This window comes from Gordionus sp. m RMFG-2023, chromosome 1, assembly GCF_954871325.1.
Source record: "Gordionus sp. m RMFG-2023 chromosome 1, tfGorSpeb1-WG-v2, whole genome shotgun sequence".
Classification (NCBI taxonomy): domain Eukaryota; kingdom Metazoa; phylum Nematomorpha; class Gordioida; order Chordodea; family Parachordodidae; genus Gordionus; species Gordionus sp. m RMFG-2023.
In genome coordinates this window covers 85,542,715-85,570,597 of record NC_088775.1, presented here as the reverse complement: position 1 = coordinate 85,570,597, position 27,883 = coordinate 85,542,715, and the positions used below count along the sequence as shown (strand labels likewise).

Below are 27,883 nucleotides of genomic sequence, written 5' to 3'. Positions count from 1 at the left end.
ATAAATAAATTTCTTATACTTATTTGGACCTTCAAAATAATTTTAGGAAGAGGCTTGGTAATTAAATTTAAAATGAATATTATAGTTGATTAGTGATTTTGAACTCGGATAATTACAATATTAAATTTATTAAAGGGTTATATTATAATTTAAATAATAAAAGTCAATTAAGCTTCAGCTGTTAATGCTAAATTAATATTTATATTTAGAGAGTTATATTATTGATATTCTATTTTTAACATAGAATTTGATTGCAAGCTGACATAGTGAAAATATAACTTATATGTATTAATCTAATCTTATAATTAAAATTGTATTAATTTAATAAAAATTTAGATACTCTTATTAATTTTTAAATAATAAAATTAAATCTATATATTACTTAATAAAATTATGAAAGATATCGTCTAGGGGACAACCAAAAAAATTTATTTTTAATTCAAGTTTAAAAAATGACTAAGTAAGCTGTAAGCTTAGTTAAATTGAGTTTTTTAAAAGGCAAAACCATCAAAGGTCTTCGCACAGCAGTGAGTATATTTACTCCAATATAATGAGATTTTTGATGAGTATTTCTACCATTTATACTAGAATTTTGAAAAAGGTATACAAACATTCTTCAGTTGAATTGCATTTAAGGCTAAATAAATGTTGGCACTTCTCATAAGTCGGATAACTTTATATCCCCCCCCCCTAAGAAATCTAAATTAGCAAAAGTAAGGAAATCCAATTATTCCTCCCCAATTATATTCGTAAATTATATTTTGGTGTGATTAGACCCAGAGTCTACATAAAAGGAGGGGGGGGGGAGGTAGGAACAGTTTGCATATAATTTATTGAAGGAGGGGGTAGGGAGTAACACATTATAAGGTGTAGGATATATTGGGGGGTTATTTATTAAATTTTTAGATGAAATAGGTTAAAATATATTGATATAAAAATTATTACTTTTATTATGGTCCTATTATAATACAATGATATTGATGGTCATCCAACAAATCTATATATTGCAAACAATCATAGATATTATTTTCTAAATAAAACTTTCTGCTATCCTTTTAAATGTAATTAAAATAGACATTCTCAGCATACTCATATTCATACCGATCAATATGCCATAATAATGTATTCATTGTAAATGAGGGGGTTTTTAATTAAATTCATAATCTAAAAAATAACCCTTAAATATTCACAATATTTTGATAGTTGGTAGTAGTGCTAAAATAATTTAAATTTTTTCAAAATTTATAAAAAAAGTACCAGTATAATTAAAAAGGTGTAATTGAGAATGGGAAATTTTTTTTTTTGGGGGGGGGGGGTAGGAATAGGTTTTTGAGGGGTGGTATGCGTCCAGTGAAATTCCTGACATGTAAACGCTGATTAGACCACGCAAATTAATAAATATATTAAAAATTTTCACAAATAATTGTAAACAGCTAACTATTTTAATGAGACATTTTTCCTAAAAGCACCAAGGAAAAAAAAACTCTATAATATTTCCGGTAACCTCAAGGAAAACATATATATAAGGATAATCATATCCCCAGAAATATGTATTTCCATATCCATTTATTTACATATTTTATAGACTTTTATTTCTTTAATTTTTCTCATACAATTTTTTCATTCTGATATTTTATTATGAATATTAATTTTCTAAATATATATGAATACCTGAAATAAAATAAAATATCGCAGTATAAATTAAGAGTGCAAATTATTTTTTAAGAAAATTGTACAATAATTTTTAACCCTAAATATGCTTACACTATTTTTTAATTGGAATTAAATTTCAATCATGTAATTATAAGCAATCAAATCACGATGAGTTTTTAAAAAAACTACAAGTCGAGCGCACTTTTGAGTCCTTCATTCATATCAAAAAGACATGCCGAAATCGAAAAGAGACAAACCAAGTTTTAATATGATTTATATATATTTTCTGTAATATTTTTTATTAAAGTTTCACTTACGAAAGTTACGAAAAAAGGATTAGAGTTTAAACAGAAGTTGATTCACGAAGTTAGTATAATTTAAATTTATCTAACAATTTAGGATTTGCTTAGATTCATGAATATGTTGACAAATTTCAATTTATATATTTATTACATTTCAAAAATTTGAGAAATGCTCAACTTAAAGCTTTGAGAGAAGAGTGGAAACCTAGCAAGTTAAGTTTTATTATTAGACATGCTTTTTATTTTAATATTTAAAAACAGATTTTTATTCAGTAAAAACTCATTGATATATTTTGCTCTGGGCAAAAGCCCAGAGTCAGAATATAAAGATGGTCTACATAGTGTGGGAAAGAATTTAAAAGGGCAATGTGGCATGTTATTTACAGACAAACCCCTAGAATATGTTGTTCAGTAAGTTTTTAAAAATTTGTTTTTATCATTTGCTAATTAATATATAATTTATAATAATTCATTGTATTTGAATAATTAGAGATGTACTACCACATTATCAAATGTTTTTATGTTACTCCCTGTTGTCCATAACACAAATTTTTAAAAAGAAGCTTATAAGGAGGAAATCTCAAGCTCAAAATATTTATTTTCTCTATTTTAATGATAAAATTTATATTTAAGCAGTAACCTTGATAAATTTAATAATGTTATATTTTATTCAATAAATCCCAAAATAGGATATAAAAATGAATAGTAAATAATTCTCATCTCCTATTTTTTTTTTAAAATTTATTTTATAATTGTGATATTCAATCTGTCAAAAGATAGGAAGAAAACATTAATATTTTTTGAGCAATAGGCTAGGTTTATATTTTCATAATGATCTCACCACCAGCCTAGTCTAATGGCAAGGTGGGTTGAGCTGGCATTTCAAGACTTTAATATATATTTATTTTTGAATATTCTTTTAAAAATTTATTTTAGATTTAAACAAAGTTTAATATAAGATTAGAGATATTAATAAAATAAAAATAGGATATAAGATAGATATATGTCTAAATCCATGATACTTATATGACGTGTCAAGATTTACTGACATAATGTAATTTGAGTATTTCTACATGCTTTTAGATATTTCATGTCATGTCATGAATAGCTGTGAAATCCAAATTAAATTATTTTTCAATAACTACATCAATACCCATATTGATAAATTGTGATGATAAAAAATTCTAGCCTCCAAAGACCTAGACCCATCCACTTATAATTTAGTTTACAAATAAATATATTAAAATTACCTTTTATTTGAAACCCATATTAGAGATCTGTATCCGGCCTAATTTTTCAAGCAAGGCCCGGCCCGAACCCCAAATTTTTTTAAAAATGTTTTGCCGGCCTGGCCTGAACCCGATTAGTTTAAATAGAATTAGGCCCGAGCCCAGACCAAAGCCTGTTCAGGCCGGATACGGGCTGGGCCTAACAGATCTCTAACCCATATCAATATTTTGAGTGGATAAAATTCTTCATCCCTCAAAACCTAAATCCGCCCACTTAAAATAATAATTATGATTACAATCAAAATATAATTTAATCAACTTTTATTTGACACCCATCATATCAATATTTTATGTTGTCAAAAATATTCCTGACCCCTCAAAACCTAAATGTTCACTTAGAATAATAATTATGATTACAGTCACTATATAATTAAAATACTTTTTATTTGATACCAATATTATTATTTTGTGTTAATAAAAATATTCTTGACCCCCCAAGCCTATTAGCTCATTGAGAGGATACACTTTTCCTCCTAATGAATAGATCTTTTGATTAGCTCTCGATAGATATATATATTTATATAACCTGCATAGGTACCATTTGCATAACCCGACCCAACCTGGCCCTGATTAAAAAGTTTTGGCCTGGCCCGGATATTTTTTTCAAAAATTTTTTACGGCCCAGCCCGGCTTGGGTTTAAAAATTTTAGGCCTTAAAATTATATTCGACTTGGTATATACAAAAAATTCATCTATTTCGTATTTTATCATAGTTTTCAGCAAGTATTATCATTTAATAAGCAAGTATATTCGCTAATGTTGTTAAACGGCTCGTTTTGAACCGATTTTTAAAAACGGCTAACTCAATATTTTCGCCAGAAAAATATTGAATAAGCCTCGAAATTTCTATACTATATGTCTAGACTATTGCTCCTTCTATAAGAAAAATTTTCAGGCTTGCATAATATTTTTCTGGATAAAAAACTGAGTTAGCCCTTTTTAAAAATCATTTCAAAATGAGCCATTTAACAACACTACATATTACATGCTTATTTTTTTTTATTCTAAACAGATTAGTATATTATAAATTGATACCATAAAAAATTTATGTAAATAATATTTTGAGAATATACTATATTCATTGTGTTTATAAAAAAAATAAAACTGATATTTTAATTAATAAAAAATATAACATATATTATATAATAAAGTATTTAATCCTTTGTGTATTTATTCCATGGCAGGATAACTATAATTATATTATGTAATAGATACTATGAGTGTTAGCTAGTGTTAACTTTCACCAAACATTATTATATTAATCATAACTATATATAATCATTATAACCATATCTAATTGACGAATATAATAATTCATGTTGTATAAACTTTTTAAAAAAATACGGCCCAGGTATTTTTTAAAAAAAATTTTTAGGCCCGGCCATATTTTAAAATTCCTGACTTAGGGCCGGGCCTGCAGGTCTTAGATATATATATTGAACATATATACTTTCCTAAGTTCAACAAAAAACAACTATAAATTGACTTTTTGCTCTGGGCCTGAACCCTGGGTCTCTGCTCGGGGTTCATGCTCTGGATTAGTTAATTTTTTAGACCAAAACCCCTCTGGGTTTTACACAACCAACCAATTAACAACACTATGCTGCTATAATAAAATATGTTGAAAATAAAATCCTTATCATTAGTAGTTATTTTTTCATAGGACATATTTCTATTTAAAAATACTGGGCTGGGCTACCTTATTAAAAGTCAAGCTGGGTACAATTTACTGGGCAGAAATAGCAGGGTTAGGCTGGTAAATTTTGCCATTTGCAGATCTCTAATTCATACCAATAATTATATTTATTATTTGTATTTGATTTATATTATTCAAATGAAATGCTTCATTTTTTTAAATATTACAAAATAATTTATGCAAAAATATATTGACAGTTGTTTGAATTTATCACACTTCTAATTTTTAAAAGAAAATATTCTAATAATCAAATTGATTTGTAATGCCAAGCCATTTTTCAAATCAAAAAGTTTCTTTTATTGTTAATTCTTTAAAAGGAATGACATTTTTTGACAGCAAATTAGTTAAGTCTAACTGAGAAAGCCTTTCACATGCAATTGATATATCTTGCTGATCACATCACCATGATAATTTTATTGAAATGCATATTAGCCTTTCAAAGATAACCTAAAAATTATCCAGGAAAGTTTATGGTGCCAAAAGTCCCCCCCCCCTTCTATTTACGATAATCCTGGAGTAGCATGTAAATTTTTCATATCCAAAATATACCATTTTTTTCTGAGATACAAATCGTCGGCCTCAGCTGAGTATTATTTATATCCATTTTTTTTTATTTTGTTCAGAAGAGCTAAAAATTAAGTATTTCTTATATTTTAAATATAATAATGCACATAAAAGATTATTCTCAATATATTTACATTTTTTTTATTGTGGATATATATGAATAGTTCTGAAGAATTCATTTTTTAAAAAAAAGCCATTTTACAAAAAAATGGATTACTCAGCCAATGAAATATAACTCAATATATTTATAAATCAGGTGTGAAGGAAGGTTACAATAATAAAAATATTAGATTTTTGGGTTTACCTTTTAAATTGTAATAATCAATATTTTAGATACTTCAAAGGTTTCGGTCACACGAATTTTGCTCGATACAAAGTTGATAGCCCTAAAACTATAACATTACCTAAGGGCCCTTTAAAAGGCTTAACTCACGCTTCCGAAAAATTCCTTAAAAAATATGGTATGCCTGTCATTTTGGAAAAAGGTATTTTAATTTACTCCTTGTTTTAAAAAAATAAATCTATTTAAGAGGTCGTCCGGGTTTGCTTCTTTGCGTTTTAAACTAATCCTATATTTTTTTGTTCGGACATTTTGAAAAGATTTTTGCTTACTCTTATTTGTGTTTACGTCATAAGTTGATAATTATATCTGCTAATCGATGGAATTTTTACTCCTGGAATAATATTATTAGACTAAAAAACAGAAAATCTTATTAATTTTAATTAGAAGAAATGCGTCAATAATGGCCATGTTTTTGCTTTTTTGAAAAAAAGGTATTAAAATTTATGTTTAACCAAACAAATTTTATATCAATATGTAACCTAAATATTAATCTAAAATAAAATTTGAATCAAAGCTTTATCTATAATACTTTATGAACTAGATGAAATTATGTGAAAGTTGTATGTGTTAACTGACCATAATATATTATTTAAGAATTTTATTATAAATATGAAATAATACAATATGAAATACTTGTTAAAGACCTATGTTAATATTTCCACATTTTTTAGTTATATAAAAAATTAATTATACACTAATTTAATTAGCATTAAAATCTCAATTTATCACCATCTATTTAATGATATTATAAATTAATATCTTAATTATCTTTTTGCTAAACATTCTTAAGATTGTTCATCATTTAAAAGTTCATCATATGTTGTTTTGCACAAACTTTTCATTTCAATATGAATATGTGAATGCACAAATTGTGGCCAATCAATATATGGTGAGACAATACTCACCTCTCTATTATTATTAAGCGCCTTTATATGTCTATTAAATAAAGCTTTTAAAGTCTAATTTTTTGTGTGAATAAATCTAAATGCCTAAGGATAATATTTAATATAAAATATCAGTAATCTAAATTAGTAATTTTTTCACTAAACAAAAAAATATATAACGTGATTTCCAGAAAGAGGTACTAAGTTTATTTTAAATATTTTTTTATTGAATTGCTCTATTCAATAAATGAACTTAGGTAGGTACATATCATAGATATACACATTTTGAGAGAAATTGGTCCAATAGATAAAAAGTTAAAGGGTGGTGGCCAGTCTTCACCCATGGCCATTTATGGCACATTTCCCCTACATACATAGGCCAAAAATTAATAATCGCCTAAAATTGGATCATATGTTCAATTTAAAATAGTTGCATGAAGAACCCAACAGTTTTAGTGTGCCCATTTATACAATTTTTTGACCCTTTTAAATGTAACATGAAACTTATGCTTTGACGAGCTCTAACCTTTTACGCCAGGCAGTTTATATTAATGATTTATATTTTTTTTATAGCATTTCAAACTTATAAAAATATTATTCCTAAATTGGAAGTGTATCATTTTAAAATTGCCGATAATTTTAACAAGATAAAATTCTATTATAAATCTTCTTTCTAGTAATTATAATAAGGTTCTAACTTTCCTTTGATAAACTTTACAATCGAGTGAATCAGAACTTTACCGTAATCTAAGTGTTTAGAGGAGTGAAACTACACCTTTTTTAAAAAAAAATGAGATAATTGAGTTTTTAAAGTTTTTCCAATTTATACACGGTATAGATATAAAGTACAAATATTGACAGGATAAATTAATTAAGTATTTCGCTCTATTTTTTATTAATATACAGTGTCCGATCCGTACTCTGGTAGTGGATTTTTTAAAAAATGTAAGTTTTATAAGAGATGTTATTGGAACCTTTTTGGTTCAAATCGTTAAATAGAATTGTTTGCATAATTTTTTAAAACATGCCATTTATTTATTTGTTAGATACCATAGCTCTGACAGAAGATTTTACTCTTTGTATGGAAGGCGAAAAACTAACCATTGACCAATCAAAAATACTAGTAAATACACGAATAATATGATCTATTTAGGCATTTAATTATACCATTTTATAGACTTAAAAATTAGAACATTCTAAATCCTAATCACTTTAAAATATAGTTGAAATAAAAATTTATCTCCATGATCGAGAAATTCACAATATTCCTTTTATATTAGTTTTAGTCTTTCTTAAAGTTCATATAGTACTAACTTATTTATGTTATATCAAGCATTTTTATATTAAATTTTTTTAAAAATGTTAATATTTATTATTATAGAAAATGCTAAATATGCCTATGGCCAGCTTTAAAATCGTACCATATGGTGTTTGGTCTGCAGACACTGGGGAATATCAAAATATTTAATTCCATTTGATACCAATATTATATGTGATTTAATCATTGAAATGTTTTGCTCTTGTGTGATTTATAAATTTAAAAAAATATTTATCACTTTAAAATTAAAAAAAGTTATGATTTGCAGTTTTAATATTATCAGATCAGCCAATATAAAAAAATTACATGAAGGATTAATCATTCCAAAACTATACACTAGAAATTAGAAAATAGTTAAAACAATATTTTAGCCAAATTACGCAAATCCCAATTCTATATCTCGAGGCTTGCGTAATATTATTTTAAATCTTAATTAATTGGCCAAATCGAGCCATTTAACAACAGTATTAACAATTTTCTAGACATGTATTCCCTTATAAAATCACGATACAATTTTTTTAAACACATATTTCTCGGGGAAAAAGGTAAAATTTGCGACTTCAAATTTAATCTTTTATTTATCACAATATAAATTGGGTTTGTTTTTTTTTGCATTTAAAAAAATATTATATAATGTAAAACAAATGTCGAAATAAAGCTTAAATAATACGAATTAGGTCGAAATTTTTTTTTTTAAAAAAAATTTGGGTAATTACTAAACAATATTTAAAATATACAAATTTTATTTTTTTTAAAGCAAGAAATTAATTATTTTTACATTAATATATAAAATATATATATCACAATACTTTGTAAAAAAAGGAATCATCTGTTTTTTTTTGCAAACGGAATCTACAAGAATTTTATATGTAAAGAGTAACCCTGCTTTCACAGTTAACACTAATTTGGGGTGAAATATACAAAAATGAATGAAGATTATATTTAAATCATATTTTTTATACTTCCCCGAGAATTTGCGATAGCTGTAAAGGTGGAGTAAGGATGACAGTGATGAGCCAAAGCATAAAAATAATATATATTTTTTAAAAAAATTGACTAGTTAATATTTTTTTTGATAAATAATATTTTTAGAAAATTTTTTTTTGGAGGTTCAAGCTTTAACTCATCAAAAAATATTAAAGTTAATAAAGGTTACAACAAAAAAGCCCAACATGGAAAAGCGTAAGACAAACTCAGACTTCTTTCACGAATGTTAGGCCGGAAGTGGCTGATAAAAATAAGTTATGGTCGCACCTTCAAAACACTTTTGGTGTAGGGCTCTGATAAAAAAAAAGGAACATTTAAATGGGCTTTTATATATTGGTAATTAAATTGACATATGTCTTCATACAATCACTCAAAATGATAATATAAACATTAAAAAAAAATTTGCGGGGAATTTTTTTTACAGAATGGGGTAATGATTAGATGGAAATACAATGTATTAAATTGACAATAAATGGCTTTTATAAAAAATAAATGGCAATTTGAAATTAGATTTTGAACGTGGAAATATAAAATAAATTTTTTTTGGCGATTCAAATAAAGAAAAAAGGCTTATTTTACAAATAACAAATAAGGGCAGTTTTTCGTAAATTTAATATATATATATAAAATACTTATACGTGACATAATATGAATAATAATATTAGAGATTGTTTAAAGAGATTTATATTAATTCATAATATAAAATGGCAATATTAGAAGCACAAGCATCCGAGAAAGCTGTCATTTTCCTGTAGTTGGATAGCTTAAAAGAAAATTAAAAATGATAAATTAATTTATAAATGAAATATATATAATTAATTTGCAGGCTAGACCAGGGGCGTAACGAAAGGTTCTCAGACAGTTCACCAGAAGTCTGAGAGTATGTTACTAGTGTTTACATGAAGAAGGTAGATAACCTATCCTTCAAGTGGTAAGCAGGAATCCCGGGGAAAATCCCGCTTTTTTATATCAAATTTCAAGATCAAATAAAAAAGGCATATTATTTGGAATATAATTTTAATGGATGGAGATGCATTAATCTTTATAAGATGTATAAGGAAAAAATATATATTTTATTAATAAGTTCAAGTATCTGGAAAAGTCGTATTTGAAAGTTACTCATCCTCGATAAAAAAATGCTTAAACAAGATAAGATGGCGCTGTTCAAAGTATTCATCTTTTAAATATTGAGCAATATTATCAATACTCCAAAATCAAGATCATAAGAAACTAGAAAAAGCTCATAATGTTGATGGCAGCAATGAGATACGTTTATAACACGAAGAAACGATATGCAGACTATTTTTCTAAGCCTCTTCAAATTTGTATAAAGGAAAACCTTGAGATTTTGTTAATAGATTCCCATCCTTTCTGCCATCTATGAGCAAAATCTCTAGTCTTGCTTAAAATATTGGGTTAGTCTTTAAAAATCGATCCGTGTAACAATGCTAAGCATGGTTTTCTTCAATTATAGGTCATTCGAATATCAATAAACGCTATTTTTATCGCAGTTGCTTATTATTGTAGACTCCAAAAAAAAAATAAGTATGAAAAAATATTCGAAATAATTATCACTAATGTCAGGAAAGAGAATTCCTTGATCAAATATATGTATATATATCTAAGTCTGCTATGACTTGTTAAGACCAGTATTAATATATTTTTTAATTAGGGGGGATCATACCATAATCAGACAGAAAAATTCAAAAGCTATGCCTGGAAAGTAATAGAGATTTGATGAAACTATGCTTATTTTGCGGATGTGATACATAATAACGGTTACTCCTAACAATGAAAAAGATATTCTTGATTATTTAGATGCCCTAGTGCCATGATCTTTTGCTGTCCAATGAGGAGCTGAGGGTGACCATAGAATACAGACAAGGCTGTGACCTATGTCTATCTGATAAATGTTAAGGATACAGGAGACTCCACCTAAGGGCCGACATGGTCTAACCTGTTTATATTTTAAAGGATGGTTCAGTCACTATAGAGCTATTAACTATAATCTCGAACAAATTATTTTGGCCCTATCTAAACTCAGGCTCACAAGCATTCCTTGGCCTAGAGGGAAACACCTTTTTGGGATTTCACCTGTGTCTCGCAATTTTACTCTAATCCAATCGATCCGATCATTATGGCCAAAAGGTCAATAATTAGAAAGTACCATGATTTTTCAGATTTTCACTTTATCCCAATATTTATTTATACCAATGGAACCCTAGCCCGTCTACCATTTTTTTAAGATTTTAGGTAAATTTTTTTTATCAAATTAATGGTGAACATAGATCCTCTTTTAAAATGTTACAATCAACTCAAATCCACGGATCTCGCTGGGAGCCTTTTTTGGTCCCACCCCTCTTATAAGCTTTTTAAAAATAGTTGTCTTGTTTTAAATTGTTAACATGATATTTCAATATTGTTATATATATATTATGATATTTTTTAATATATATTTTTAAAATTGATGGAAGGGGGGAAGGCGTTTTGTTACACCTCTAATCTAAACCGAAAACAAAGAATTTGTAATACAATAATCAAGTAACAATCTTGTTTACAACCTAATATCGTCCAATAAATTTTTATAAGAAAACGATATTTAATCGTTTTCTCGTTAAATTTACAGCTTGTATTATGAATACAAAATATCGGGATATAATAAATGACATTTTTTGAATAATAAATAAACAACCGAGATGGCCTTCCTCTACCTAATCAGAAATCAAGTTAATTAAAATAATTTCGATTCTTTAGAGAATGAGGGAAAGGTGAGGGGGTTAACTTTATACATTTGTTTGTTGCTGATTGGAAGCACAGGATTTAATAGTCGCCAAATTTTCAAAAGCTCTTTGGGGTCGCTGTAACCGTGGCTAGCGATTTTGTCCTTCAAATCGATTTCGGGATTATATGTTGGGAAGAGAACGAAATCAGGGTTGTGAACAGGGCATTTCTTGTAAAGGAATAAAAAAGGAAGAGTATATATATTAATATGGCAAGGTTTGGGTTCTAAAAATTTGAAACTGTTTTATTGTTGGAAATTGTACGAACAGGAGAGAAATTATTTTAAACAACTACTTCCACCGAGGGTATTTTAGGACTGGGGCGGGTTCGAATCTATTTTGGAATTAAAATGAACATTAATTTTTTAATTTCGAACCTTAAACAATAACCTTTTTAAAAAAATCTTAAGCACAACGAAACCCATTGGCTAACAATTTGATCGGTAGAAAAGTCTAAATAAATTCATCGAATTCGCAAAAACTTAGACATTACCATTTTATCTATTTGAAGCATTTTTTACTTATTTTACAAATAGAGAATAAACTTATGGATGGGGATGGTTTCTTAAATATATCTGGAATTAGATATAAAAAAAATCTATAATTTTACTTTTAATTTGAGCGCCAAAATTGCTAAATATATATCGTCGAAAACGAACGTCTTGGTTATCGAAGCCATTTCGTAAAAATAGCGCGCGACATCATGGGACAACTAGACAAAATGAATAAATTATTTTTGATAATTAAGTTAAATAAATAACATGATATAACAAACGATTGAATAATATCCCAAAAAATAATTCATAATGTATTAAAAAGTATGCGGTTTAAAAAATAAATAAATGGTTATTGCATGCTATAATTCAGAATGTGAGGATAATGGCGCATATCTTTGCTATTGAATAAATATTGGGATAAAAGTTAGGAAATATAAAAGTTGGGGAGGTAAACTTTATAGAAGCCATCTAACTAAAAAAGGAAACTCATGGAGGGAAAAACAGCTAGCTATTCATTCAACTGAATGATATCCATCAGTTTGACTGGTGAATATTTTTAAAAAAAGAAGGTTAACATTCAATTATAGCATGTAATAACGGATTAATCAAGTAAGATGAAGAACTGCGAGAAAAGCGAATATAGCCAATCTTTGCGACACTTAGGGATTTTTTTTATGAAATATAATAACCAATATAGCACCGCCCGTAACGTAAGGAGGATAAATGTCGTAAGGATACGTTTCAAGCCCCACGAACCACTTGCTAGATCTGAGCCTGTGAGGTGTGTTACTGTTGAATACGTGACCGCAATACACGTTACGGAAGGAACCACTTACGGATTGAGATCGAGCTTGTTGATTCTGACCAACGTCGCTTGAGGCGGAGGATGGCTTGAAAAATCTCGAATCCTTAGTCAGGTTGTGGCGAATGTAATTGTAAAGGTGTGAAGGAGATAGGTAATAATCGTCGTCGATGAGGACGACGAACTTGTGCGCGTTAGAGTCGATGAAAGGCGGGGTTTGTTTGGATCTTTTTTTATGGGTAAAAATTATTAGGTGTGGATTAAAATGGGGAAAATATTAGATAAATTGTTAACTAAAAAATAGTTCTAAGAAGAACCTGATTTAAAAAAAAGTAGAAAACGATAAATATCTGGGGTTCGAATTCAGGGAAGGTTATTAATAGGTTCTGGGCCGGAGTCATACATTTCATTAAATTGGAAGGGGAAGCACCGGGAGATATTTTTTGAGGATTTGCATATTTAGTCCATTGTGCCAAAATTACTTTTGAAAAGAAGTAATACTAGTTTAATAACAATTTTTAAATATGAAAACTAAGATGGCCGCACGGGTTTTATGAATTTATTTTAAATATTAGATAATATTTAAGGACTAAATAGGGAGCAATTACTACAATCCTTATGTCTTAAAAAATTTTGTTAAAATAATATTTAAGCTTTTTTTCCGTTTTTTAGGCTTTGAAACATGTTTTTTATCATTCGCCCTGGATACACAATACTTTTGTATAATTCAACGGCTAACTCATTATTTCATCCAGAAAAAATATTATGCAAACCTAAAGATTTTGCTCATAGAAGGAACAAAAGTCTGGATATATATTATCGAAATATCTAGGCTTAGGCAATATTTTTTCTGGCTAAAATATTGAGTTAGCCGTTTTTAAAAATCGGCTCAAAACGAGCCGTTTAACAACACTAACCTCAACTTTTAATCTGTTTTAATTAATTTATAAAAATTTCAATTTATATCAGTAAATATTCAAATAAAGTAACCCATGACCGGAAAAAAATTTTTTTTTTAAAGATCGTAATAAAAAAAATGTCATCCAAAAAAATAATAATATTTAACAAAAACTTTTAGTTTCTGAGCAAAGTTTATAATTGATTAATAAATATATATTTAAATGAATCCTCATTAAATTTGCAATTTAATGATATATAAGAAACCTGCAATTAAACGATATATAAGAAACCTGCAATTTTCCTAAATATACCCGGGCTGGGCCTAAATTTTTTTTAAAAATACCCGGGTTGCGATGTATATTTTAAAAACAAATAATGTAAATAGCCATTATTAGCTTTAAAAATTAAAAAATATTTTAAAAAAATCCGAGCCAGGCCGGGCTGCGCAAATCGTACCTCTGCAGGTCTCTGATATATATATATATCGATATTTAATATTTACTTTAAAAAAATATATAAAGTTTAATAATGAGGATTGTAAATATATAAATATTTATACATTTTTAAAGATGCTTAATTATCTAATTGCAATCTTTGCTCAGAAACTGGGAGCTTTTATCAACAATATAATTTTTTTTCATTTTGGCCAAAAATTTTCTATATTTTTTTTTGCATTTTCAAGATTTTAGACAAAACATATAATATACATTCTAGATTTAAGGGCAACACGATAAAAACATCCATTTAATATAAAGTCTTCTAGAATTTTTCATTAGCCATTTTACATCCCCCTCTTGTCAATATGAAAATTGTATGAGATTAGTTAGCATTTAAAGCAACTCACAAAAATAGTATTTAAATTATTCCCAATAAAAATCGTGAATAATTTGCATCATTTTACAATTAATTGAAATAGAACAAAACGCTTAAATTTTAAGCAATTAAATAATTAAAGATGGCAACTAAAATAATAAAGAATAATGTCAAACAAAATCACTACTCAAACTGATTCAATTAATTAAAATTATGAAACATCTGGAAAAATAATAATTATGAGTGAAATTACCAGAGTAATAATTTTATATTTTTCTAATAAGCTAAGAGAAAGTATAAATCATATGCCCACAAAATGAATTATAATTATTGGTGTCGACACAAATTTAAATTCTAAAGATTCAAACAAATTTTGCATACTTAGAATTCAATGAAATTATATGGAATCATGTTCATAATTCCAGTACATATTGATTAGGGTTGGCAAAATACGAGATTTCGCTAATAGATGTCCAAACATTTCTACCATCTATGAGTAAAATCTCCAGGTTTGCGTAATATTTGTTGGCTAAAATATTGGGTTACATGTTTGAAAGTTTCTGATTCAAATAAAACCGGTTAAAACCACGTCATTTAAAAAAATATATTGATTATGTTGCAGCAATTGTCTAGTGCAACCCCAATATAAAAAAATTTTTAGAACCTTATTTCTATTAAAGGTTTTTAAATTATATTACGATAGATATTATTTTAACCAATAAAAAGGGAGAAACTTTTTTTTCGAAGAAAATCTAGTGTTAACTCCAAAATATGTTAAAAGTTTTTTTTAACAGCCAATGTTATCGAAGGTGCCAAATTTATATTTAATGCCGATCTCTTATGTATCTTGGTAAAATTCCAAGCTAAAGATCTGACTCACTTAATTAATAAAATTGGCACAAAGTAAAAAAGAAAGGAACGCTTTTGCGAAAGCCTCATTTGGAGTGCATTTCAAATTTAATTCAAATTTTGGAATGTATTGACAACATGATTAGTTATTTTTTATCGTAAAGAAAAAAACATAAATTTTTTTTTTTAAATTTAGAAATATTAAATAATTTTTCATTATATCGAGATAAGGATTTAACAATTATTTTAATACATTTTGTCAAAAATTGAAATAAAGGAAATCAAAATGAATCAAATAAATTATAATTTTTTTTTATCTAAGTGCACTTGAATATTTTTGATTTTAAATCAATTCAAATTTGGACTAATATAAGAATAGGGTGATTTATATCGCGATTTTAATTAAATTGATTTTTCTTATTAGCCAATTCCTTAATTCCGTCCTTAAAATGCGGGATAGCAGGATTGTAATTTAGAAAATGTTTTGATCGAAATAAAAAATATTTGTAGAATTTATTTTGCATAAAAAGGGGGCATTTCCAAAATTTATCTATATCGAAAATAATAAATTACCATAGAATAAACAATATTTTGATATCAATCAAACCTTCTTTTATAAGTATTTCTACAATCGGCAAGTCCGCGTTTATGGTGGTACCGCAATTTTTCCCTAACACCGGGCCAAAATTTAACGCCCTCGTATATCCGCGAAGAAAAATACCATTTAAGTCCCAGAAGTACTTTGAGCGTGTTATTGTAATAATGGTCCAAAAAATACCCGAATATCAGATCGTCCGTTCGATCATCCTGGATCAACGATTGAGTTGTCGCGGTAATCGGAGCCGTTTTGTCGGAGGACGAATAATCCATGTGCTTGAACGACATAATTGACGGAAGAGACGAAGGATAAGAGCCGAACACCTTGGAACGATTAGTCGTCACGTTGAGATTCCCGGCCGAGCTAATACTGACATTGTCACCGTATGAGTTTAGTTCTCGTTCATAGAGCCCGAGTATAAAAACGGAACGAATAACGAGTTTATCTCCACCCGGAAATGTTAAAACACTCCGGTTTCCCCAGGTGGATCTAATAACGTTGCGACGATCTACGTTGTCTCGACTACTCTTGACGAGAAGCGTTAGTTCAAAAATCGCGGGATTTTTGGTACCCTCGTTACTATTATCATTATTATTATAATCGCGATGGTGACTCTCTAATAATACTCCGGTATTTCGAGAAATGAATACGTTTTTAATTTCGAGGTTTCGATTGGTGGAGTTCGAGTAAAGGGAAGTAGTATTCAACGAATTAATAATCACGGGTTTGGCTAGAATGAAGGGAGAGGTGCTTGAATCATCGAGGGGTGGGTACTTATAGCTATCGCTAGTGGGCGCGGAATAAAATTTGGGAAAGGAATAACGCGTCAAATAGTCAGTGTCGTTCCCCCCTTCCTTAAAAATGAGATAGATGCCCGGGTCGCCCGATGATTCTTCCCCACAATTTGAGTCCAGGTCAGCTAACTCGACCGAAAAATCGGGCTGCCACCATACAAACTCTTTGGCGAAACTTTTCTGATTATAATAATCGAAGAATCCAAAATAATAATTGAACAGGAGGAGGGTGCCTAGGGAATAGATGAGTAGTTTGAATTTGTTGAGAGAATGAAGGAGTACCAGGGTGAAAGTAAGACAGGAAGACATTCCCTCGATGATGGACACCTCGTTATAACTTTCCGTCTTTTGATTTCACTTTGTGCCTTGTCATCGTTTTCGTATATAAATAAGGAGATTATTATTAGTTTTTTTTTTAAATAAAGGCTTTATTGTTGAACCCGATAAATCAGTTATTGCACCTTCTTATTATTTTTTTAAATTATAATTTTACGGTCGAAAATGGCTAGTTATCACAAATAAATAAATTAAAGGAATATCGGTCGAATTTTGAGCGCCTAGATTGACAAATGATCACAAATTCTTGTTCTTGGTTGATATATACTTTTTATTTTATTTTTTTTAAAATGGCAAAAATAAGATTTTTTTGAAAAGAAGGAAAAATAATGAATTAAGGGCTTTTTAAAAAAAGAAAAATTATTTATTCTTGGATTGAAAAAAATAAAATAATATGATTCAGCCAATAATTTAAATATGCAAACGATGAAGTGTAAATAATGATTTTAAAAAAAAATAATTATGAGCGAAAAATTCAAATTTTTTAAAAAATTTCTTTTATTCTTTACTAATCTAGGAAATTGAAAATATAATTAATGTGACTTTATCTTTCAGTAATGTTATAATTATATATAAAAAGAAAATTATGGCAAACATGTGTTTATCGTTAATAATATAACAATTATTTACAATGATAGAAGTTCATGTACTTCAAATATACACCGTAATTAGTGTTGTTAAATGGCTCAACTCAATATTTTATCCAGAAAAACATTACGCAAGCCTAAAAATTTTGCTCATAGGTGGCACAAAAGTTTGGACATCTATAAGTGAAATCTAGAGGCTTAGGCAATATTTTTCTGGCTAAAATACTGAGATAGCCGTTTTTAAAAATCGGCTCAAATCGAGCCGTTTAACAACACATGTAAAGATAATTCGGCTCGTTTTTTTACGAATATGAATAATGATGCACTAGCATTAGATAAATACTAGTAGTAATTAATTATCCAGTTTCAATGATTCGTTACTGAATCAATATAATTTTTTCTCATGAAATTTTAGAAAATAAAATGGCTTCGGTGGTAAACAAATTCCGTAAAATTCTCCAATTATAAAATCGAAATTCATATATCTATCCATCAAGTTGTTATTGTAAACACGTTATATTATTTATGAGATTATGTAACACACGTAATATAAAATGTACTTAAGAAATATAACAATAGAAGTCTGTAATGAGCGGTTTAAAAGTATAAAACATTGGGTGGGTCTCAAAAACATTTTTATAACAAGTTATTATTTAATTTAAAAAAGATTGTTTTTGTCATAATATCGCATATTTTATATTTCTAAGGTAGAAAAAAGAGCCAAGTCAATCAAATAATTTTTAAACATTGGTCGGGCTGACGGGTTAAGTAAAATTTTAAGATAAATGGGTAAGAGGTAATTTTTATGGGTGGGTGCGCGTTCGGGTTAAACCCCCGCCCATTGCAAACTTCTGGATTCTGACTAAATAGAATAAGCTATAGAATAGATCATTCAAAGGTCTGCAGCGTCCCGGCAAAATCGAAAGAAAATTTATTTGGGCCGGGCCAAAAAATGACAATGCTGAATTATTGAAGAATTCTGAATTTGATATAAGTGATCATTTATAAAATTCAGTGTTTTTAATTTAACCACTCCCCAATATTCTAGATAGTTATTTATTTTGGTGTTCAACTGCATATTCGGGTTAGACCTTAATAAAAATTTGGAAAAGAGTCGGGCAAGGTTCAAATTTGGGTTGGTAGGGCAAAAGCTAAAATCTAACTGAACCGGGCCTAAAAATTTTGTAATTTGCAGCCCTCTAATTCAAATACCATTTAATAGGACATGAGAAAATATAACATATAGATCCGATCCGTGGCCTCCTCTGCAAAAATTGCTCGGTTGATTGATTTAGATATTTTTGATCATAAAAAAATCGTCACTTAGTTCCAACCTATTTTGAACCATCCCATTGTTCCTTTAACATATGTTCCTAACAATCTTAGGTGAGTTTTAGTTCCTAGATTTGTAACGGTTCCCGAGGGTTTCCGGACCGGTTCAAAATCCTGATCATAGTGCGCATAAATTAAGCGTTTCTAACGTAAACAAAGCATTTTAAATGGTATCGCGCAAATTTGGTTACCGCTTGGTATTAGAAGCCATTTTATTTAAGCAAATTGGTTAGTCTTTTTCATTATTTTTTTATATTCATCCATTTTGCACATTGATCTACCATTTTTTAAGAACTCTGTTTTTTTTCCTCAAGAGAGCCGACAAAACCTAGTTACCCATATAAGGATAAAATACGCGGATGAACACTAAAAATCCTTTCTTAGTTGTTTAATTGTTATGTAAATTAAATTAAATATGATATAAAATGTAAAAAAAAACTTATCTTTTAATGGAATATTTAGAAATTAATGAAATGAAATGGCAGACGATATTAAAATTTAAATAATCTATTCTTTTTTTTATAACTTAGGCCGCGTTTATAGTAAACGGTATTTCGTATCGCATATTTTTTTATTATCGCATCGCAACATATGTTTTTCAAATTTATCATAGCGTTATCGTCATAATTGTCCATATTTATAAATTATACCTATTTATTGGCTTGATTTTAAATAACGCACCATTTGAACATGACGCGTTTACTGTAAATTAGCCCTTAGTTAAAATTTTAAATCGACGCTATCAGAGTTGTTAAAAGATACTTTTTAAATGGATCTAGATACAGATACAGAGTCTAAAAAGTTATCTAGATCCAGATACAGATATATCGTCCAAAATGTTATCTTGATACAGATACAAGTTTTAAAATGTATCTAAATACAGATACAATTCATTAATACTCTTATATAAGCTTTGCATAAACCTAAATTAGGATTCTATTGTGAAAATGTATGAAATGACTAAAAACTTTATTGACTAGATATCACATTTATCAATAATGATTTTTAGATTTTAATATAATAATATAATATATGATTAAATGATTATAAATAATTATTAAATTTCAGTAGTAAAATATTTTCAAATTTTGGTCATTAAGGCATCCTCATTAATCCATAAAGACATTTTTCGCTACACTAAAATGCCTTTCAGGGCACTTGAAGGGATTGTGGTGTTATATTTTATGAATAACAATTTTTTATCAGAATATTCTTTAAAAATACTAAAATCTGGGCATTCATTTTCGAAAAAATTATTTAAAATTTGTTGAGTATCAAAATTTAAATCATTAACAATCATATCTGCTGCTGTGGGGTACTGAAAAAATAGTGTTTTTTTTTCGCAGGTTATTTGTTTGCAATCAGTTGAAGACCTTGATAATTCATCAACTAATCTTTGTATTAATTGTTTTTTTCATTAACAGTGTTTGATTTTTTCTCTTAAAAAATTACAATTTTAAACATTTATTTAGTATCTTAACCCATAAATGTTTTACAATGTTGCAAGTTGAGGTAATGCTAACTGAAATTTTTATATTTTTTTTGTAGATATTGCAAACATTCTACTATCAAAGATTTGTTTTTTATTTTGAGATATTATTTTAAAATGGAAAAACAATGTCTGAACTTATCGATGCTCCATTAATGATTACTTATTCCTCTTCGTTACTATTAATATTAATCTAAAATAAATTTTTAAAATTAGTATAATAAAATAAAATTAACTAATTCCATTGAAAATTAAATCAAAATTTGTCGGATTTATTGATAAACTCTGACATAATATCTAATGAATATTTATATATCTATTTTTTTATATATTTTAATATTTTAAATATAATTTTTTATTATAGTGGTCTTAATATTTTTTAATATATATATTTAAATTATATGCTCATATGAAATAAAATAATTTTGCATTCAAATATTTTTGTTTATAATATAAAAAGCGTTAAATAAAAGTATATCAAAATGTATCTTAAAAGTATCTGAAACAGATAGATACCTCTAAAATAATATCTAGATACAGATATTTTAATAAAAAATCTATCAAGATACAGATACCACATTTTTATATCTAGATACAGGATCTCGATACTTGTATATAGATACTTTAACAACTCTAAAGACCAAAACGCAAACGATCAATTTGATGAACTATTATACTCATTTATTAGCATTTCTATTTATGCAATTTAAAGATTAAATAAATTTTTAAATATCAAATTTAAAATATTTTTTAACCGTTTTTGTTTTATATGAACCCGGATTTTTTTAAAATATATTTATTTTTAATTTTTATAGCTAATAATGGCGATTTAAAATATTTGGTTTGCCCGTGTATTTAAAAAAAAATTCAGACCCGGTCCGGGCATATTTAAAAAAATTAAAATACGGCCCTGCAGGTCTCTGATATATATAAATTTTTGTAAAGATTGATTTGATGTTAGTTACTAAAATAAAGTTCTGATAAAATAAGAATACTTAAAATATAAAGACCATGTTTTCCAGTTAGTATAGAGTATCGATTTTTATGCTCAAATGTTCATGGCATAAAATGTCTACAATTTACAGGGTAGGTCAAACGCATGCAGAAATGTATTTCCAGTTAAATCAGAATTTTCAAATTTAAAATTGGTCCTCAGAAAAATTATTTAGAATCAAGAGATTCCGAATCCCCATGCGACATATAATAAAATAATTTTTCCAGAAACTTTTCGAAACCTGAAAGGGAACAGTTTTCCGCCGGAAGCGGATATTAAATAGGATAGACAAAATTGTTTTTGTTCCTGTTCCCAGAAACTCTTTTTTATTATTATTATTAAGTTTACAATATAAAACGTGCATAGCCATATTTTGTCTGTCAATACATATTATGATAATTAATATATATTATATTATAAAAATATTAATATATATACTTTATAATAATAATCCATCTCATACTCATATGTTAATATATAGGAACATAAAATCAAAATATGTAAAAAGGATTATTATATACAAAAAAAATAAAATATATAAAAGGATTTTAAAAAAGTTAGGATAGCTCCTTAGGAAGGAGGACTCCAATGAAAATGATGTAGATTTATGAATGGCAATGGAGAGTCTTTGCCTAGGGTAAAAACCTCACCTAAGTTCATCAGTGATTTTACGAATAAGAGAACCGATTTCCTTGAAGAAGGTTAAAACATGGCTATGTGGCTAATTTAGATGAGAATAGTTATAAAAATGTGTTCATTGGATATTTCCGAATATTTATATAATTTGGACAGCTCTTTGATGTCAAAGATGTTTGTGATAAGAATTGTAGTAACTAGGGGATCCATACAAGAATAGTCCCAAACTAGAAATTGACCTCTCATCCAAGAATTTGGGTAATGCCATCTGGACGTTTTCAACTGATCTAAAAATACCACTAGGTTCTAGAATCGATGGAATCCACGTAGATATAAGGGCAAGTTGAATAATGGCATTACAATGATTGTGTCTAGTAATACGCCCTTTGCATGGACAGCAGTTCAGACTATGTCGACCCTTCGAGTCAACAGGAACATTAAATCCAGAGCAACGGTAAGGTTGGGTAATTGAGCAATTGATGGATTACAATGGCAAGAGTAAATTTTTGGTGAGCTTAATTGCTTGAAAGTAGTTTCGGTGCAGCAGGCAACTGGGATGCCCCATTCCTTTTGTTTGCACGTGGCAGGTAAAGGATTATCGACAAGATTTCGAGCTAAGTGTACGACGAATCGTCTATAGGAGAGTGAGCGGTAACAATTGGTTTTGTTAACAACTTGAGATAAAAGTTATTAAAGTGAAATCAGAAGGAGATCTGATGCCAAAACCGCCAAATTTTATTGGTAGAGAAGCTTGAGCCCGAGAAATTTTTCCGAACTTAAGATTTAGTATCTTTCCAGTAAGTTCCTTGATTCCCGTTTCATATACATTCTAAGGACCAGAATATTTAAAACAGAAGAAGCCCTAAGAGCGTAAAGAATGGGCGGTGTATTAAAAAAAAATTCAACAGAAAAAATGACTTATGAGAGGAAAGGAGAAGGATATAACCCAATTTGATAAGAGTCACAAGGGTTGAATCCAGAAAGGTGCAAACAGTTGAGTTTCTGTAGATCTTGATTAATGACTCTAAAATTGTGTGAGTTAATTTCGGAACTATTTAGTTGGATGAATTCTGATTTGCTTTGATTCAGAATTAACCCTAAAGAAGAGCTGATCTCTAATATTATATAGATCGCTTTATTGATCTCATTTATCAATATCGTTGATTCCGAGACAAAATAGCGTTGAATCCTTTCTTTAGAAGGAATTTATAGGAATTGAATTGTAAAGTGGAAGATTGATAGTTGGAATGGAAAAATTTTCTATATTCAGGAAAGAGTGCTCGAGGATTTTATAGAAGAATTCCAATAGAGGGTATTAAAGGTATTGACAAAGTCGATCTTTATTAAGATTTCATTGGAAGGATTGTTATATGAGTTAAGTGTATCGCAGCCTCACAACCACGGCCAACTCCAACGCCCAGATGAAAAAGACTCAAGATGAGAGATGCATCATGCTTAATTCTAGAGGAAATCATTTAGGCAACAAGGTGCCTAAATGAAGAACCTATAACAATTGGTCTGATATCAATATTGGGTTTTTGCAAAGCAATGAGTCGTGCACCAAAAAGAGTGAGAGACGTAAATCCTGAATATCACCGGCCAAAATTTGATTGCATTGAAAATTGGGGTAATATTAATGGGAAGGTAATGTTCTGCCGAATTACAGGACTAATTCCATCCAGTTCATGGGCGGAATACTAATGGAATGTAAGGGCTTTTCTCTTCCTATGAATCGAGTATGGAAGAGGATATATAGGGTTGATGGTAGTTATGATGTTTGGCGCAAAGTTTGATATAGATATCATGTGAGGCACCGGCAAGTAAATCATAAGTAGATGCTAACCTAAGCGCACCTTTGATGTTTAGATTATCAATTTTATAAATATTTTTAATATACGTGAATTTTAATGAAAAAACGATTTTGATTAAAAAAAATTATTCCTTTAGATTTCAAGGTTATTTCTTGTATAAAACAAAAAAAAACACATTTTAATTATTTTCGCGGATGGTATATGGAAAATGGATCTGGTGTTAATTTAAAATAAAGAAATATTTTTTTAAAAAAGAAAAGGCATAATGCTTTACCGTTTTAAAAATGATGAATTAATTATTTTTTTTATTTGATTTTTAAACAAAACTTTGTGATATTTCCGGTGATCAGACCAAATATTGGTTCGGCTCGTGTTCGGATAAAAATAACGGTTCAAGTTCGGTTCATGAAAAATAAAAATATCGGTCCGAACCCTTTTGTATACATAACCTACATTCGAATTATATTATATTTTATTGTGATATTTTGTTAATTTTATTGAGTTCTAAGAGGGTGGCCTTTTTTTATGCGACACTCAAGATATGCTAGGTGATGCATGGTCCTTCATAGTTGTGTTATAATCAGTAATATTACATTTTCATGTGTCATTTATAATACTAATTTTGAATAATTTATATATTGAATTCAATTTATCTCTAAGGCATTATAAGCTTAAAAATATTTAAAATGTTATAAAATGGCAATATACTAATGCTTATAAAAATTATGACTTACAATTATCAATCAAAATTGATTAACAATAATCTTTTTCGGGTATAAATTTAATTTCAGCAATATAATAATAATAATATTTTATAAGCGTAGAATCATGTGGCATGAACCGGTTTAAGGATATTTTAGCAGAAAAAATCATTTAACAGTTCGGTCCCTGGATCTTTTATCATAAAAATATCGTTAAATATTTCTATGAAAATCCTTTTGAATAATAGTATGCGTCGTATTTAGTAGTGTCAATGTCAAATGCGACATGGCTAATTTCTAAAGACGACGAAATAAATATTTCAGCAAAAAAACGTATTACCTAAGTCTTGAGATATCGCTAATAGGTGTCCAAACTTTTCCGCGGTCTATGAGCTTTTGACTCGTGTAATATATTTTTTTTAAATTTTTAAATTTGGCTAAATCGAGTTGTTTAACAACATTTTTTGTATTATGGATAATTCGGAAACTCTCGATTATAATTTGAAAATTTTTTTTAAGTCTGATTTGACTGGAAACATATTCCAGCATAATATTAGAATATTTTCATTCAGCAAGACAATCTTCCCAGGAACTTTTAAACTACCCATCTATTATTATAGGTTCAAAAATTATACAAATTCATAGCAAAAAAAATTTCTAAAAGGCACCAGGGTTTGATATTCTAATTTAAAATGGCCCTCGGCAAAAGTAAGAGGAATCCCCATTGATTTCATTCCCATATACAATACGACATTACGCGTAAATTCAAATAGTGAAACACGAATAACTTATAAATGACTGCCGTAAATAGAGCCTTAGGATAGTTCGGACTTGGGCAGATATTCTCTCAGAACTCGATCGAAAATGACCTTCATTTTTTTGGATCGGAAAAATAGAACCGATAATCCGATTATCGCTAAGACAAAGAAACTAATTCGATAAAATATATGTGACCGAGCTGGCACTTTTTTATAACAAATTATTTTCCTGGGCCGTCAACCCTGCATACAGGCCGGCGGCAAAATCATCAATAAAATATATGCTCCGACCCGTGGCACAAAATATATTTCTGTTATATTTCTTTCTTATTCTACCCTTTTGTCTGATTGAATATCAATTTATAGTCATAAAATTAATATTTTTAAAAAAAGGAAAAATTTAAAAAATAATTTACAGTTCATTTTAAAAATAATATTATGTAATAAATATCAAAGTTATAAAAGAATATTTAAATCTAATGCATAACCAATGTTGGGCAGGTCCCCAAAAACAGAATTTAGAGATACAGATTCTTTATATATAAAAAAATTGTATCATAATAAAAAATATTTTTTATATAATAAGAGTATCTCAGATACAAGATAACATTATATAAAAAAATTTTTATCTATCCCTTCTGCATGATAAGCCATATAGTCGATGGGGAGTACAGGATAACTGTTTTCACAAAAAATCAATATAATCGCTTTCCCACCCTCTATTATTAATGAATTGTGTATGAAGCAAACAATAATTGTGAGAATAAAAAATACCAAAATCCTGCTTTCAATATAACATAATATCTATATATACAGGCCCATTTCATATTACAAAATTCTACCTCAATATTTTTTTGAAATATAAATAAAGTACATTTTTTTCCTTCGCACCAAAATAAGCAGCAAATAGTTATTATTTAAAAAATATTTTAACCAGATAAATAATGGAATTTTATTACCAGGTAAGTTTCTAAATAAAATAAGCAAATATGGGATGGGTAGGGTTAAGGGGATTTTCCCAATTTTAAAAATAAAAAATATGAAATATCAGAGACCTGCAGACCCGGTTCAAAGCCCGGGCCGAATTTTAATTTTTATAAATATAACGGGCCTGAAATTTTTTTAAAAAAATATACTCGGGCAGGGCCGTATCGCTATTATTAGCTAAAAAGTTAAAAATAAAATATTTTTAAAAAAATCTGGGCCATAAAAAGAAGGTAAAATTATCTATTAAAGGATGTGGATAGATGCCTTCTTCGGAAATTGGATATCATTATTATAATTTTTTCATTATTTTTTGGAAAAAACTTTTAAAATAGCCTGGGAGGTTTTTATCTTTTAAAAATAAATAGTTATATATATATATTACAATTTTTAAATAATTTATATAAAAATAAGTTCAATACCGACTTCTTTTAATATATTAATATTATATTAAGAATTATTTTTTTTTTAGATTTTTTTTGATCTATTTTAAAACTAGAGTGCAAGTTATGATGAAAAGATAAAAGTTTATTGATTTGTCAAAATAAAAATTTCCATCTATGTAAATAAAGGGTTTTTTTTAATAATCCAAGAAAGGTAAATTATTGATTGGATTACACAACAATTAAATATAATATAAATTATACCTACTATAAAGATGAAGTATTCGATTCATAATCGAATAATTCCTTATTTGCTTTCGTACGAATAATAAAAACAACCGATTTGATTCGTTGAATATTCTTCAAAAATTAAATTCTTTAAATAATATTTTCAAAAATTAAGGTCAGAGTATGAAATAAATCTTCAAATGAATAAATCTCTGAATATTTTTGAAAAAAAATATTTTTTGATTTTATCTTGAAAGATTATATATAAAGGTGATCAAAAATCTTTCTTTTTTAAAGGTAGATTTTTCAAACTGATATAAATTAGATTATTAAAATTTAGATGTGAAAATAAAGTAAAAAATAATAAAACGTTCCGTTAAAAAGATACATGTTAAATAATTACAAATAATTTAAAATATTTATAAGTTTTAATACTCTACGATAAATTTTGAACAATGAGATAAATTTTGGATAATACGAAAATTTTTCAAATTAAATAAATGCGAAAAATGGATAAAAAAATTTTTCGACGAATAATATTTTAAAAATCATGCTAGGACAAGTAGTACATGAAC

At 27.9% G+C, this 27,883-nt stretch overlaps 2 protein-coding genes across 3 annotated transcripts in view; one reads left to right on the top strand and one right to left on the bottom strand.

Annotated features, from left to right (window-relative positions):
• Window positions 1–1,844: 1,844 nt before the first annotated feature.
• On the top strand, window positions 1,845–8,473 carry LOC135922099 (mRNA turnover protein 4 homolog). The gene is made up of 7 exons (XM_065456512.1): window positions 1,845–1,913; window positions 1,961–2,019; window positions 2,064–2,167; window positions 2,217–2,366; window positions 5,838–5,989; window positions 7,778–7,854; window positions 8,113–8,473. Exons 1-7 carry the CDS (start codon window positions 1,886–1,888, stop codon window positions 8,197–8,199), a joined length of 657 nt encoding a protein of 218 aa, XP_065312584.1. The 5' UTR covers window positions 1,845–1,885; the 3' UTR covers window positions 8,200–8,473.
• Window positions 8,474–8,769: 296 nt separating this feature from the next.
• LOC135931253 (uncharacterized) overlaps window positions 8,770–27,883 on the bottom strand; it is a 29,188-nt gene continuing 10,074 nt past the window's right edge. Inside the window, exons 2-6 of one of the 2 annotated variants that reach the window (XM_065468228.1) lie at window positions 16,285–17,434; window positions 13,003–13,342; window positions 12,427–12,528; window positions 11,826–11,986; window positions 8,770–9,799 (exon numbers count right to left, since the gene is read on the bottom strand). In XM_065468228.1, coding sequence (XP_065324300.1) covers window positions 9,778–9,799; window positions 11,826–11,986; window positions 12,427–12,528; window positions 13,003–13,342; window positions 16,285–17,378 — 1,719 coding nt within the window. In that variant the 5' untranslated portion in view covers window positions 17,379–17,434 and the 3' untranslated portion in view covers window positions 8,770–9,777. Of the gene's footprint in view, window positions 9,800–11,825; window positions 11,987–12,426; window positions 12,529–13,002; window positions 13,343–16,284; window positions 17,673–27,883 lie in introns of both variants that reach the window. The other variant, XM_065468227.1, reaches the window with a different exon arrangement.